This window comes from Enoplosus armatus, chromosome 5, assembly GCF_043641665.1.
Source record: "Enoplosus armatus isolate fEnoArm2 chromosome 5, fEnoArm2.hap1, whole genome shotgun sequence".
In the NCBI taxonomy this organism is placed as follows: domain Eukaryota; kingdom Metazoa; phylum Chordata; class Actinopteri; order Centrarchiformes; family Enoplosidae; genus Enoplosus; species Enoplosus armatus.
The window spans coordinates 18,319,065-18,333,830 of NC_092184.1; the positions used below are offsets into that span (position 1 = coordinate 18,319,065).

The following is a 14,766-nucleotide window of genomic DNA, read 5'->3' on the forward strand; positions in this document are numbered from 1 at the left end:
TTTTATATACTGTTATATAATCTATAACAATGTATAATTTATAAACTGATCATATGTATCAACTATTGCTGTCAGATAAATGTAGTGGAGTAAAAAGTACAACATTTCCCTCTGAAATTTAGTGGAGTAAAAATATAAACGATCACAAAATGGAGACACTTAAGTAAAGTACAAATACCTAAAAAGAGAACTTAATTATAATACTTGAGTAAATGTACTTAGTTACATTCCACCACTGATCAAATTCTTTTTTAAACTCTTGTTTCGTCTGAGTCCAAAACCCAAAGATACTCAATCTATTTATCAATTATGTAAAACGGAAAAAGCATCCTCATAAATGAGAAGTTTTTGCTTGAACAATTATTCATCCCCTATCCAAATAGTTGCAGATACATTTTCTGACAATCGAATAATCAATTATTGTACCATTGTATTCATTAATGACAACATGCGATCAACATATAAATATCTGATGTTTGGTAAATAGCAGCTTATTGGCTCTGTCTGAATTCACTGTGTGTGTGTGTGTGTGTGTGTGTGTGTGTGTGTGTGTGTGTGTGTGTGTGTGTCTTCCCCACTGCAGACACACAGAGGCAGATGAGCATGCGATCCAGCACTGTTTCTGCTACACTTCAACGGTCCTCACTTCAACTTTGGCCTTCCAGAAGGAACAGAAACTCAAAGTGGAGTGCCAGGTACAGCACATGCCCACACACACACATACACACTCACTCATACTGTATGCACACATTAATATACATGAAGCTGCCTTATAAAGAGCCCCTGGTGTCTGCTGTTTCTCCACATAGGCGCTCTTACAAGTGGCCAAGAATCTCTTCACGCACTTGGGTAAGTTATTTTCCCGCCTCTCATCTCGTCTGTCTCTGTGAAGAAAGAGCGTTGTAGGACAATTTGCGTTAATGGCCGATATTTAAGTGATCACCAAGTGAAACGAATGGCGCCCGTAATTGAATGAGATATTAGCGACCCTAAAGGTGATTACACCCAGGATCACAACCATAAAATCAAAAGGGCATTAAAAATGATGGCTCCACCTCTCTATCCTATAATTACACTGAGGCATTTAGATTCTTATCTAACAGCGAGCACCAACAGCAGAATAAGTCATTGATGATTCATCATGATTGCCGGTACAAAAAATTGATCCACTGGTTGGGCAAATTGCCTCTCACTGTACCGAACCATTGATTACAAAAGCTCTTATCAGCTTCTACAGCTGAACCACCGGTACTCACTGCGTAATCTGTGTTTCTGTCTATCTGGGCTTTGCTGTATTCCTTTAATTTCCTCTCTCACACTCTCTTTCTCTCCCCCTCTCTCTCTTTCAGATGATGTGTCAGTGCTGTTACAGGAAATTATAGTGGAGGCCAGGAACCTCAGTGATGCAGAGATGTAAGCTGATTCATCTTCAAAGGGATGTTTCAATGTGTGCATGTGTGTCTGTGTGTAGTGTGAATGTCTTTATCTCCATTTGAAAAGGCTATCTTGGCAATTTGCTCTTAACCGACTTGCCGCATTTAATTAAAGTTACAAAATGACCTGAGATGAAATTAGATAAAACACTCTCCTTTTCTCTGCTTTGCTGTGTTCTCCGTCACCCCTCTAACCCTAACCTCTGTTTCACCAGCTGTTCAGTGTTCCTGCTGGATCGTGTTAGTCATGAGTTGGTGGCGAAGGTGTTTGATGGGGGCGTGGTCAGCGACGAAGAGGTACAACACACAAGCATTCAGTTGCCAACACAGACACATTTAATCTGCATGCAACCAGGACGCCCCCTGGTTGGGGACCAAAGTTTTATGTCATTTGTTATACTCTCGCCCCATGTTTTCTGTCTGACTCTACTGTCAACTATCAATTGCAAGCAAAAGTGTAAAAAATGTCTGTGTGTGTGTGTGTGTGTGTGTGTGTGTGTGTGTGCGCGAGTGCAGAAGGAGTTTCGTATTCCAGCAGATCAGGGTATTGCAGGTCATGTGGCGACCACCGGTCAGATCTTGAACATTAAGGACGCCTACTCCCATCCTCTCTTCTACCGCGGTGTGGACGACAGCACCGGCTTCAGGACCCGCAACATCCTCTGCTTCCCCATCAAAGATGAGAACAACGGTAGCAGCAGTGACTTAAAAATAAAAACACTTGTTTCATTCAAACACACGCAAGACGCCATAAGCTGCCAGGCTGTTTTTAAAACTTTCTCAATCAAAATGTTATTTTTAAAGCACCTTTTGTACAGGTTGGTGCAATTCAAAGTGCTTCCCAGGGGACTCACAGGCTGATGATAGGGAAATATAAACAATGACACAAAAAATAGAAACGCAAAAAAATGAAAAAATACAAACAATATAAAAGACAATAATAGAACATAAAGATATGGATCTCGATATAGAAGATATGACACATTCAGCTCCTCTTGAACAGGCTGTTTCAGAGCATAAAAACTAAAAGCTTACCAAATGTTTTTTTCTACTGTACTTGTACACACTGTGGCGACATCTGTTATCTGTAGAGGGAGGTGCCCAGTTGCCCCTGTAGAGTCCAATAATGCACTAACAATGAGAGGCTACTGATAATGTAATAATGGCCAGTATTGATTTTTTTCTTACGCTGTCAGCTTTATTACACTGTTTGTAGCTAGTTGCTCCTCTATTGTCCTCTGCAGCACATACCTACTCTTCCTTTTTTACTTCTAAAAAAGAAGCTACATTTCCACACAGGTGCTCTCTCAGAATAGCACAAAGAGTTGTTACATCACATCCTTTGCTCCTAAATGTTAAAGTGCGTAAAGTGCACTTTGGAGGGGCAGCCATTTTCAGCATGTTCCATACTTAGAAATACAAAAATGTACTCCCTCACTTCTCGCTGTATCCAAGCAGAGAAGCCTTGTATTCTGTGAGATTTGTCTCTGTTTAGAAAACTGTCTGAAGCTCAGATCAAGAGTTTCAATTCAGATTCTTTTTTATGTGCAGTTAGGTTCAGCTCCAGTGTGAAATTAATTGAAGTCAGCAGACCAATTTGAGCGTCTGTTCCGCACCTCTGACGGTTGCTTTCTGTGCCTCATTTTCTCTGCCTTCACTCTCACCTTCCAATCTCCATTTTCTTCATCATCAACTTTCCCTCCATCCACTCACCGCCTCCCTCGATGTCTCGCCTTCCTCACCTTTCCGTGTTTGCCTCTGTCCTCTTCACCCTTTCTTTTAAATCCTGCTTCTTCTAGAGGTGATCGGGGTGGCTGAGTTGGTGAATAAAATGAACGGGCCGTGGTTCAACCGCTTCGACGAGGACCTGGCCACAGCTTTCTCCATCTACTGTGGTATCAGCATCGCCCATGTAAGCCTCTTCTCTGGGTTATCACTCTGTAACCTTTACTGGTTCTGTTTGTTGAATAGACACAGACGTCTGGGCAGGGAGGAGGCAGTAAACTGTTTCCAGTATATTTATTAAATGCTCTCACCACACCAGTAAAACCAAGCATGTTAAGCATAAAGTGACTCTAATAGCAATGAAAATTGCACACATAACTTCACATAAACATTATCAGTTTCAAATTAATTAACAACTTCTCACTTTGCAATAGAAGACAGCTTCTATCACTTTCACTTATAATCTCTGTTGCCAGCAATGAAAAAGTACGAAACATTAAAAGGGAATAAATGCAGCTTTTCTTAAGCTACACATTCATTTTCATACACACTGGCTCATTAATTCAGCTTGATTTTAAACATGGCTAAAAAAAATGAATATAAAGATATAATAATGTCATCTCTCTGCAAGTTCCTTGCACCGTTATGATCATTAATTAAATTTGACTACATAGAGAGGACTAAAAGAAAATCTAGAAAATAAGTATATCCACCAGAGTGATCGATCCTGGCTGGCAAAATGGGATCAGTTCAGTGGGAGCAAAATGCTCAGTCTAGGCCGAGCTGAGCGACATCTCGAGGGAAATTTAAAGAGATTCAATCTGTGATGGAACTGAGTGGCTTTTATGGCGTAGTGCATAGGCATTGTATGACTGCTGCAAACCCATTAACACACATTCAGCTGAGCTGGTGTGCGGAGCTCACAAAGACGATGATGTTTGTGATGATCACAAAAGGGAGAGCGAGAGGGCTGAACTGTATTGTATTGTGATAGCCCACAGGACTATTGAAAGATTGTTTTTTTTTTGTTTGCAAATCAGAACCTTCAACAACCCAAATATCGATGCTTTTTTTTCATTCATTGTAAAACATTATTACAGCCCCCTTTTTCCAGAACGTAGTGGGAATATTGACTGAAATTGATTTACTCTGTGTGACTGGACTGATATCGCCTCTAACAATGCACTCAGGCAGTTACACAATTGACTGAAACTGATGAAGAGTTCTTTTAAATGATAATAACAACTGTTTTCTCATAAGAGAGGCCCTGTAATGGAGATGGAGGGAAGAAAGAAAGAAAGTGACAAAATACAGCTGTGATGATATTTTATTCAACATTATCGAGTCACCTTCATATTAAGTAGCTCTCGTAGCATCTGACCTTTGAATGACTGCAGGTACTCTAATCGTTTATCGACAAACTATAAAGATATTTGATTGGGAAAATAATTGCCTTCTAGGCAACTCATTAATCATTTAAACATGACCAAATGCATTATTTATCAATGCTCACTCAGTATCATGGAGTACAGAATGCTGTGGGTTGTAAAAAGCATTTCCCTCATGTGCTGAAAAGTAAGCAGCATTCAGTTTGACTTATATTGTGTCTAGTGTGCAAAAACAATATAAGTAGATTAACATGAAGGACAAAAATGGGTTCAGCCGGATGATCTATAATAAGCAGGAGACAAAGTTTGAGATTGGTGCTGAGGCTCTTTCCAATTTTCTGAAGATGCTGTCACAAAGCGTTTGACCTCACTTTAAAATCAAGCTCTTCTGGATGCCAAAGATCGAACACAGTCTACCCAATTATCTTTGCAAGTGTTGTCAAAATACAGAAAAGGTTCTTGGCTGTGCTACTGCTGGTGCTGTAACTGAACTGTGCATCATACAGTAGCCAGGTATCTGTGCCAATATTATATATACTGTTGATTTGTTACAGTGTTGCTGTAATATGGTGTTTGTTTCTCTAGTCTCTGCTCTACAAGAAAGTCCATGAAGCTCAGTTCAGGTCCCATCTGGCCAACGAAATGATGATGTACCATATGAAGGTAAAATCATATTTGTGCATCTCACTCACTCTCGCGCGCAGACACATTGTGTTTACTGACACTGTCAATATTGTTCACTCCATATGATTCAGTATGTGTATGTTGCAGGTTTCAGAGGAAGAGGTGACTAAGCTGCTGGTGACGGGGATCGAGCCGGTGAGGGAGATCCACCCCTGCTACGCTGAGTTCACGTACACGCCCCGCTCCCTACCTGATGACACCACACCCTTGGTAAGGACCAGACGTTAAGAGAAAAAGTGGGAAGGAGAGCCCGAGATTAGAGACACAGAGTGGAAACTGATGTAAATGATTCCTGTTGTGTGTGTCTGCAGTGCATCCTCAGCATGTTTGAAGACATGGGTTTCATCAACACGTACAAGATTGACCTGCACACTCTCGCCAGGTTGGACAGCCCCATCAATTCATATACTGAATATAAGAGTGTGGTCTGCATGAATAAATTGATCTCTACTTTCTGATTGGGTGCTGATTTTTCACTTTTCTGTGATTTAAGAATATTTCCAGCCTTATTTTTTTTTACCGGGTCTTTATTTTTAATCCTTTTCCATCATCTGATCACATTCTTGTCAACTACTTTGTAGTGTGTTGGAGTAGACAGGCTTTGACTGCTTTTAGGGTTGAATTATTCTTATTTTCATTGACCCTGTCAGTGAACTATAAGACCTGAACCGCAACACCTTGGAAAGAGAGATGTAAGCAGCTCTCTAGTAAAAAAAACGGACAAGATTTTGGTCCAAATTGATCAATAGAGCTTAGAATTATTGGAATATATGTTTCTAGTCAAAGTTATTGTGTAAAACTGGGGACGGGCGGGTTTCTGATGCCACTTCATCAGCGTTGCAGCAACGTTATAATACGATCTCTTTACAGAACAAGAACAAACCTGGTCCATAGGTCATAACGAAATCACTCAGTTACATTTTGGATAATCAGTCAATTGTAAGTGCTGCATGTGTCACTCGTTGCATGCTGTGTTGTAGATGATAATTAAACTGCTGCTGTGGTGTCAGGTTCTGTCTGATGGTGAAGAAGGGCTACAGGGACCCTCCTTACCACAACTGGATGCACGCCTTCTCTGTCTCACACTTCTGCTACCTGCTCTACAAAAACCTAGGGCTGTCCAACTACCTCGAGTGAGTATCAAACACTCTGCTCTCTCTCTTGAAATTGAAAAATTGAAAATGTTGTTTTGATCCCTAACCCTCCCCTTTCTTCTCCCCTCAGGGATATAGAGATTCTAGCTCTCTTCGTCTCCTGTATGTGCCATGACCTGGACCACCGTGGCACCAACAATTCTTTCCAAGTCGCCTCAGTGAGAGCACAAATTATGTTTCTGTTTTATTAGAGGGCTTACGATGAGGCATCAAAAATGATACAAAGGGGAGAATAAAAACATTAAACCTCACAAACACGTAGAGTGTTCAGACTTAAAATGGACTTCCAGATGCTCAGGATGAAGCACGTCAATAAGAGCCAGGCTCTGGGTGTCTCATGGTGATATCACACCCTGTGGTTGCATCTCTTCATCTGCCCCAGTGAGACACTAGATGTCATTGTGATTAGAAGCATGTTGCTCTGCTCCACTCTAATCATACATAACCCTCCAGCACCTAAATGACACACATAGCAACTGTCATTATGCAACTAAGCTCATCGTTTGTCGTCTGAAGATTCACATCCAAGCTGACAAATACAGTTAAAGATAAGACATTTTATCGAAGGACGTTGTTTCATTTGAATCAATACAATGTGTAAGCTAAAAGGATTGTGTTTCATTTGTCTGTCTGTCTCTATTTTCAGCAATCGGTGCTGGCTGCTCTCTACAGCTCAGAGGGATCTGTGATGGAGGTAAACTCACAACCAGTTACATCACATCACGGGGACGAGGGAGAGCTGACAATGTTTCAAACAACATCAGTACCTATATGATTATTTAATATATGTACATTCAGTGGCCACTTTATTAGGTACACCTGTACAGTCTAATGCAATTCAATACAACAGTTCTGCCATAAAATCTACCTCCACAAAGTTTAGTGTGTTCTGAGTGTGTGAGCTGCTAATATTGTTTTGGCTTGTATGACACCTAGTGGCCAAAATCGTACTTTAATTCCTTGTTTCAGTGTTGAGGCAATGGGAGGCAATTGGCTTTGCTTGTTGCATTGCGACATGACTCGACGTTCCTTTGGAAGCAGTATTCTCAAATTACTATTTTCCCATCATGTTTTGTTTGCCACGACAGAGACATCACTTCGCCCAGGCCATCGCCATTCTGAACACTTTTGGCTGCAACATCTTTGAGAAGTTCTCCAGGAAGGTAAGAATCTGACCTTGACACTCTACAAATGTCTTTCTTCGTTTCTCTGTCGCTTTTAGTTTCTATTCACTACATTCTGTTCTGCTGAAGTTATTTTTATGTTGTGTTTTTTAGGACTACCAGCGAGTGCTGGATTTGATTAGAGACATCATTCTGGCTACTGACTTGGCTCACCACCTTCGCATTTTCAAGGACTTGCAGAAGATGGCTGATGGTACGTTCCAGTAGTTGAGTATGCACAGCAGCATCTCCACTTTTGCTTCATACTCAAAACCCTGAATAGCAAAGGGAGGCTTGGTTCAGATGCTAGGTCCAGAGCGGTGACACCAAACCAATAGTTTTATTTTTCCTTAAATTATAACGGGCTGATATTACAAGAGAAAACATGCAACATGAATGATAGTTAAAGGATACAGTACTGAATATTAGAAATCTGCCATTTTGATCATCGTGTGAGGAATCGCAGGTGAATCCATGTAGTTTGTGTCTATTTTGTGGCCACATAATCACTGACATATACAGGGACTCTGCAGTATGGTTTCACGACACAATAGGAACATACAGACTCTAGATTTTGTGACTTATTTTGAGGAGAACTGAGGTCAAACTTGCAGTATTCATCACTGACATTCTAATCCTCTACTTTCATTGGACTATTTACCCTTTCGAGGTGACAGTTGCTTACTGCACTCTTATGTAATGTAATTGGCTGTAACCTCCTGGCCAGCGGTTTGTTACGCCTGAATGCAACCAATTATAAGTTATCCTGAGTGGATGTCTCCTCAGTGGAATCAATTTTGTGCTGTTAAAGCAATTCAAGGACATTAAAAGCTTCTAAATGAGGTAGCAACTGCCTCGCAACACAGTAACTTGTCAATCATGGATGATGAACTGTGCCATTGAAATATAATTTCTTCTTACCAAACACACAAACTGTCCTTACTTAACATACAGCTGTGACTTCTGATCATCAGTATCTATCAATACATTGAGTTACTGGGCATTGTGAGTACAGGACACTAAAATGCAGTGAGTTTTCGAAAAATGAATATTAATCAATTAAAGGTTTCAGCAGTGGTTTTCCTCAGACCTTCATAATGCTGTCATCTTACTGCCAACACAAGTGTGTAAATGCAGCTTAGATACAGTCATTTTCTGCCTGTGTGTGTTTCAGACGGATACAATCCAAAAAGCCGTACCCACCGCTCCATGCTACTGTGCCTGTTGATGACGTCGTGTGACCTGTCAGACCAAACCAAGGGCTGGAAAACAACACGCAAGATTGCTGTCAGTTCACAGTGGAAACCACTGTCTATACTTTACAGTATATGACTTTCAGTATAAGTGAAACCACAAACCTGACTAAATGTGTTTAGTTTTTAATATATGATGAACTGAAACATGCATCCATTTGTCACCATGTTAGGAAACATCAGGATTAAGTCGGTCACAAGCAATCGCATAATAATATATGAATCAGCACACAGATAACAGCCTCGTATGGGTTTGTGCCGCACCCTTTAAACAAATATACTGTTGTATATTAATTCATGTAAATGAATCTCAGTGTTAGTCCAATTACCCTTGTAATGTGAACAGTTATTGATATTAATAATTAGCAATTAGTACAGCGCAATTTGCAGAAGTATAGTAGTTAAAGTAATAGCGGTAATTACAGACACACTGCTGTGTCATTTAAAACAAGTCCAAACAAAAACAACAAGACATAGTTAAAGGACTGTACTTTTCCGAGTTCATATTATGTCTCTGTTAGCGGACATGCAGTAGCAAGACGTTTCTCCATAGTGCTATAGCACCTCCTATTTTTAGCAGCACTTTCGTAAAGATTTCCAGCTCCCAATACAGTACAAATGACCCATTTCTGGGACAATAAAGATTATGAGATTGTTAGCTGTACAGTGGAAACAACCTTTCAGTCTATTATATTCCATTATATTCTATTCTGTGAAGCTGCACTCCATTTTAGGATTACGTTTAATCTTGGTCTGCCCCCTTTTCAACACCGAACCCCTGACCCTTGTCCTAAATCCTACAACCTAAATCTCCAAACACCTAACACCTACAGCAAATGCACTGTAATCCTCACTCCTAAAACTGAAAACATTTCTGTTTAATTCAGGATCTGGCTTGCGTTGGTCTCTGTTGGTACATTATTTTTCTCACTGGCCAGAAAATGCATGGGGATTAATGAAGAAACAGCAATCACTCCAAATATTGAAATCCAATGAAGGGGGTTGCGTTTTAGATTACAGCGTTGATTCAGCATAGTCCCATTGCAGTAATATTTGCAAATATGAGAAAGTCTCTCCCAAAGCTAAAACCCTGGTGTGATGCACCAGGTTTGCATCAAATATGATATGATGGTGTTGTATGGTACCTTGTAGTGGTCTATTTAAAATTTGATTTAAGCTCTTTTTAAAGTAAGAGAGTTTATAATTTAGTATTCCAGATTATATTTTCTGCTTTATTGTGTGGCATTACATAAACGTAAGCTGTAATATGTATGTAATGTAAATGCCAAGATGAATGTGAAAGCATGTGAACAATAACAGATGTCTGCCTCTATGTGTCCACAGGAGCTGATTTATAAAGAGTTCTTCTCTCAAGGAGATCTGGTATGTGTCAGTGTACACTGGCTGTTAAATGGCATGTGAAATTATTTTGCAAGTGGCTGAAGTGTGTGTCATTTTACACAATAGTGAGCTCATTACTCATGTCTGTCTGTATTGTGTGTGTGCAGGAAAAAGCCATGGGGAACAGGCCCAGTGAGATGATGGACAGGGAGAAAGCGTACATCCCAGAACTACAGATAAGCTTCATGGAACATATCGCCATGCCCATTTACAAGTGCGTACGAAAAGCTGAAACATCATATCCTCTCTGCCTGATCCCTTTAACCACATATCACTTCGTCTCAGGGTCAGGACTGACCCTGGTCCCCACATTACAAGTACTGAACACAGGGAAAGAAATGTAATTTTTCATATTGCTCCCAAGCTGAAAATAGTCAAGTAAGAATGTCCGACCTATGTTCAACCCAGAAATATAGAACTTTAAACTGCATTTGGATTTTTAGTATTTTTTGTTTTGAATTATGTAAAGTTGCTTTAATCAACATGTTTTATATTAACAATAGTTTGTAGTGACAAACCCACAGATAAAAACCAGCAGACTCTGCGGTTACAGAGCATTTTAGCGTCTTTCAGCTCATTGTTTTGTTTCGTTTTTTGGCCCCACAACTTTACTGTTTTGGTTCACTCTTACTGCTCTCATCAGCGGCATTAGACTCACTGTAAGCTACCTGACAAACAGCAGACGGACATAGTTAGCAACTAGCTGACATAAACATAGTGGGGCATTTAGCAGATAGATAGATGATATTTCCGTCCACAGTTGGTAGAGAGCAAAACAGAAAAGAGAGTGAATATTGGACTTATATTTGTCAGGCAGCCAGAAACATGACTCCAAATTAATGATAATGCTGCTCAGTGTCTGCTGAATATGTAAATAAGCAACTGGTTGCTAACATGTTCACCATACAAACTAGTGACATGTCAATGTTGTTGTCCCCCAAAAGGCCAAAACACAACGAACAACAATAACAAACAAATGTATTTTAACTCACGTGCCACCACTGCCCTCTGTCCTTTTAGGCTGCTATCTGAACTGTTTCCTGGGGCCACTGAGCTGTACGAGAGAGTGGCGGCAAATCGGGAGCAGTGGACCAAAGTGTCCCACAAGTTCACCATCCGTGGGTTGCCTAGCAACAACAGCCTAGACTTCCTTGACCAGGAATATGAGCTGCTGCAGTCCCAGGGTGCTTTTGGGAGCGACGACCACTGCCTCAATGGTTGCCTTGACGATGCAGAAGGAGGGAGGGGTCAGTGACGACAGCGGGGCGGCTGGCGTTTTCTTGAAGTTTTCTGTGGTCCAATAAGAGGCTGAGGATACCTTTTTTGTGACCTGAGAGGGAGGGATCTCTCTGCTGTCAATCACTTAGATGCTTAGCAGGCCACGCAGAATGGACAGGACAAAGTTTCAAACTAAATGAATCGAGACAAGTGATTTGAAACGAGTGGATCCATCTGAGCCGGTTCAGTGATTAGATGCTACATGTTGCTTGTGTCTCCAGTTCAGGAAAGCAGAAGGTGGTGACTTTATCTTTTTCAGCAGCTACACTGGAAAAATAAGTTTTGACCACAAGTCAAGTTCATCCATACAGTACTGATCCTGATTACGATTGTAAAAACACACACACACACACACACACACACACACACACACGTATGTACATGCACATGCTGTTTAGACACACACCAGAGAAAAAACAACTCATTCTTATGGAAAAAGACTACTTCAACATGTAACAGTGAGATAAAGTGCTATACTGTCTGTAAAATGTTTCATAATAGCTTATATTAATTTCAATGGCTCCGCTTTGTTCACACACAAGCAGCTGCCATAGTCCCTCACCTGATGCTTATGAATGCATGCTGTATGGACACCTCATGTATTATTCCTTTTTATCTTCGTCATTGTTGATTTCTCCACGGCTAAGAAATTAAAGCAGTCCATTTTTATACCACCAGAACAGATTTTTCTATTCAGCTCTTCAAAGTATATGTAATTAATTCATTACCATGAAGTTGTACTGGGGAGATTTAGTTCATTCACTTACATTATAACCCTCATGTGCATTGATTCACTTCATTTCTTGGTGGGGGGGGGTTAAAGGGACAATTTGACAATCACTGATCAATGAGTCACAGCTCCCTGGCCGTAACACCCCACTCCATGCATACAACATTAAGAACACACACCCTGTGCATATTAACTGCGTGTTATTGCATCAAGTGTGCATCTACACCTCAAACAAAAGCCACTCATGACTTAAAACACACCCTCAGTTTGTTTTTTCTCAGCCATCCTACCCACTCCCTTGCACCTTGCCCACTTCCTTTTTCTTTTTGGTTTTCTGATTTCCTCATGAACCACTTTAGATAGAGAGCAACCGAAGCCCTTTAAAAGATCCATCTCATCTGTTAGCGTAAATGTGCCAGAGTAGAGCGTGTTATATGGAGTGTGTCATTGAGTGTGTCATATGGATCTGCCTTATTGCGCATCTTTGCTGCCTTTCTTAGAGCTTTTAATATATGACAATTGAAATAAAGAGTGTGTTTAGTATGTATGTTGTATATTTGTTATAGACATAGTTTGAGTATCAGTGTGTTGACTGAATGATCACCATGTTCAGAAGATGTATATTTGTGAAATACCTGTGTGAAGACCTCAGATGTCATTTCATTTAACTTCTTTCTATTTTAAGTTATGTACATAACCACCAGTGGATATTAGGCAGACGCAACGGCATTTTTTCAGTTCTCAATGTAAAAATAGTTTTAAAGAAGGAACTAGAGATGTAGCCATCATAGAAATGACTCTTTCCTGAAAGCGTCAACAGTTCACTATTGCTGCATCCCAAAGGAAATGTTTGGAAATGAAGAGTTAAGTTCTCAGATTGTGCCTCATGTAAAAGAAAAAGAAAAAGACATTTGTTGGGGCCACGGGTTTTGTGTTACAATACGCCGTATTCTGTTTTACCTTACAATGTTTAAAATAAGAAATGCTGCAGAGATAGGGTAAAATAACCACAGAATAGTTACACGAGGAGAAACTTAATAATATGTAATAGACACCACTGTACTGTATGTAGGCTGTGTGTGGAGGGGTGAGAGCCAATGAGCCAATGAGTGGATGGACGAGTGGGTGTGTAGATGAGAGAGAGAATGAGAGAGAAAGGAGTGGAGGTGGTTGGTTTAAGATCAAGAGAGAAATGTTTGGTGACCAGACCTCACAATGCTGGTTTTGATAGAGACGATGCAGACACAAACCTCAAGTGATCTGCTAGAATTTCCTCAAATATGCACCCAAAAGATAAGATGAAAGCAAAAATATTGCAATCATAGGATTTAAATATATAATGTTTCTTTGAAAGGGTCCCATGAGGGTGCATTCAGGAGGAAGGTTAATTGGTTAGCAAAGTGGTTTGATGTATGTGTATACCTACACTGGGATATGCATTAGTGCGATTGGATGAAATCTGTTTGATCTGCCTTGGTCTGCTTCGTGAACTGAATATTTTTTTATGATACATTTCTTAAAGGGCATACAAATGTGTTTGTAGAAGAGCCACTCTCTCTCTCTCTCTTTCTCAAGCTCTATCTCTCACACGTGGGTTTTCCCATTTCTTTTATTTTTTAAACCACTGTTTCATACGTACCTGCCTTTTTCATGTGCAATATGAAGTGTCTGCCTCTGTGACGTTGCATAGATTCCTATGTAAATACCTATGCCTCTTGTTAAATTATTTCTTTAGTTCTGAGTTCCCAAAGGCATTTAAGCGTTATATCGTGACGTTTCCACTGAAAAAAAATCAAATGCCTGTGACAATTTTAATCCTAAAATGCTTTTGAGAGTCCAGACCTATAGGACAGTTTTCTATACTGAGTGTGTATCTGTCCCTTTATGTTTGTTTTAGAGAGCCAGGGCTAAATGTGCCAAGCAAACATTGTCTACTTCCTGGCCAGGCTGCAAAGTGAAAAACAGGCATACCTTCAATTATTTTTTTGTTCTCTAATGTTGGAGTGAAGCCGAGGGCTGTGTTCATATGAAACTTTTTCTGATACATCATGTTCAGGTCTGAAATTGCGGCTCATCCAGGAAGTATGAATCCAATCTATTTCCCATCATCACAGAGCAGCAGGACTCTAACCTGTGATGTAATGTCATTGTAATGATCACCTGTGACATAATTGTTAAGAGTGGCAACAATATAATTGCTGTAAATATCAAAGTTTTAAAAGAAAATATTACTTGATTGTCTGTCATTATTACAATGGGAAGTATTTCAATTCTGTAATGTATTTCAAGTGGTTGCATCCTGTTCTCTTTTTTTTTTCATGCCATTTTTGTACAACCCCAAGCTTAGAGTTTTAGACAGAGGAGATGAAAGAAAACTATATGTGTATTTAGGATATACATATGATATTCTACCACAAAGAAGAACCCAAACTAATCTGAAATGTACACATGATGCTTATACTGAGGACTAGATCCAAATTCATCTGTTAATTATTTGTTTTGTTGAGTTCTGAGTGCTGGTGGTCTTGTTCTTCTTCAGATGTAGTGAACGAGGACA

The 14,766-nt window shown here is 40.0% G+C and overlaps 1 protein-coding gene across 1 annotated transcript in view; it reads left to right on the forward strand.

The window, feature by feature from the left end:
* LOC139285098 (cGMP-dependent 3',5'-cyclic phosphodiesterase) overlaps window positions 1-11,456 on the forward strand; it is a 134,613-nt gene extending 123,157 nt beyond the window's left edge. The window contains 18 exon segments of the mRNA XM_070905545.1: window positions 584-695; window positions 810-849; window positions 1,350-1,413; window positions 1,649-1,730; window positions 1,950-2,124; window positions 3,233-3,345; window positions 5,132-5,209; window positions 5,318-5,440; window positions 5,542-5,612; window positions 6,241-6,363; window positions 6,455-6,542; window positions 7,031-7,078; window positions 7,473-7,547; window positions 7,662-7,761; window positions 8,722-8,834; window positions 10,145-10,183; window positions 10,309-10,415; window positions 11,222-11,456. Coding sequence (XP_070761646.1) covers window positions 584-695; window positions 810-849; window positions 1,350-1,413; window positions 1,649-1,730; window positions 1,950-2,124; window positions 3,233-3,345; window positions 5,132-5,209; window positions 5,318-5,440; window positions 5,542-5,612; window positions 6,241-6,363; window positions 6,455-6,542; window positions 7,031-7,078; window positions 7,473-7,547; window positions 7,662-7,761; window positions 8,722-8,834; window positions 10,145-10,183; window positions 10,309-10,415; window positions 11,222-11,456 — 1,786 coding nt within the window.
* The last annotated feature ends 3,310 nt before the right edge of the window (window positions 11,457-14,766 follow it).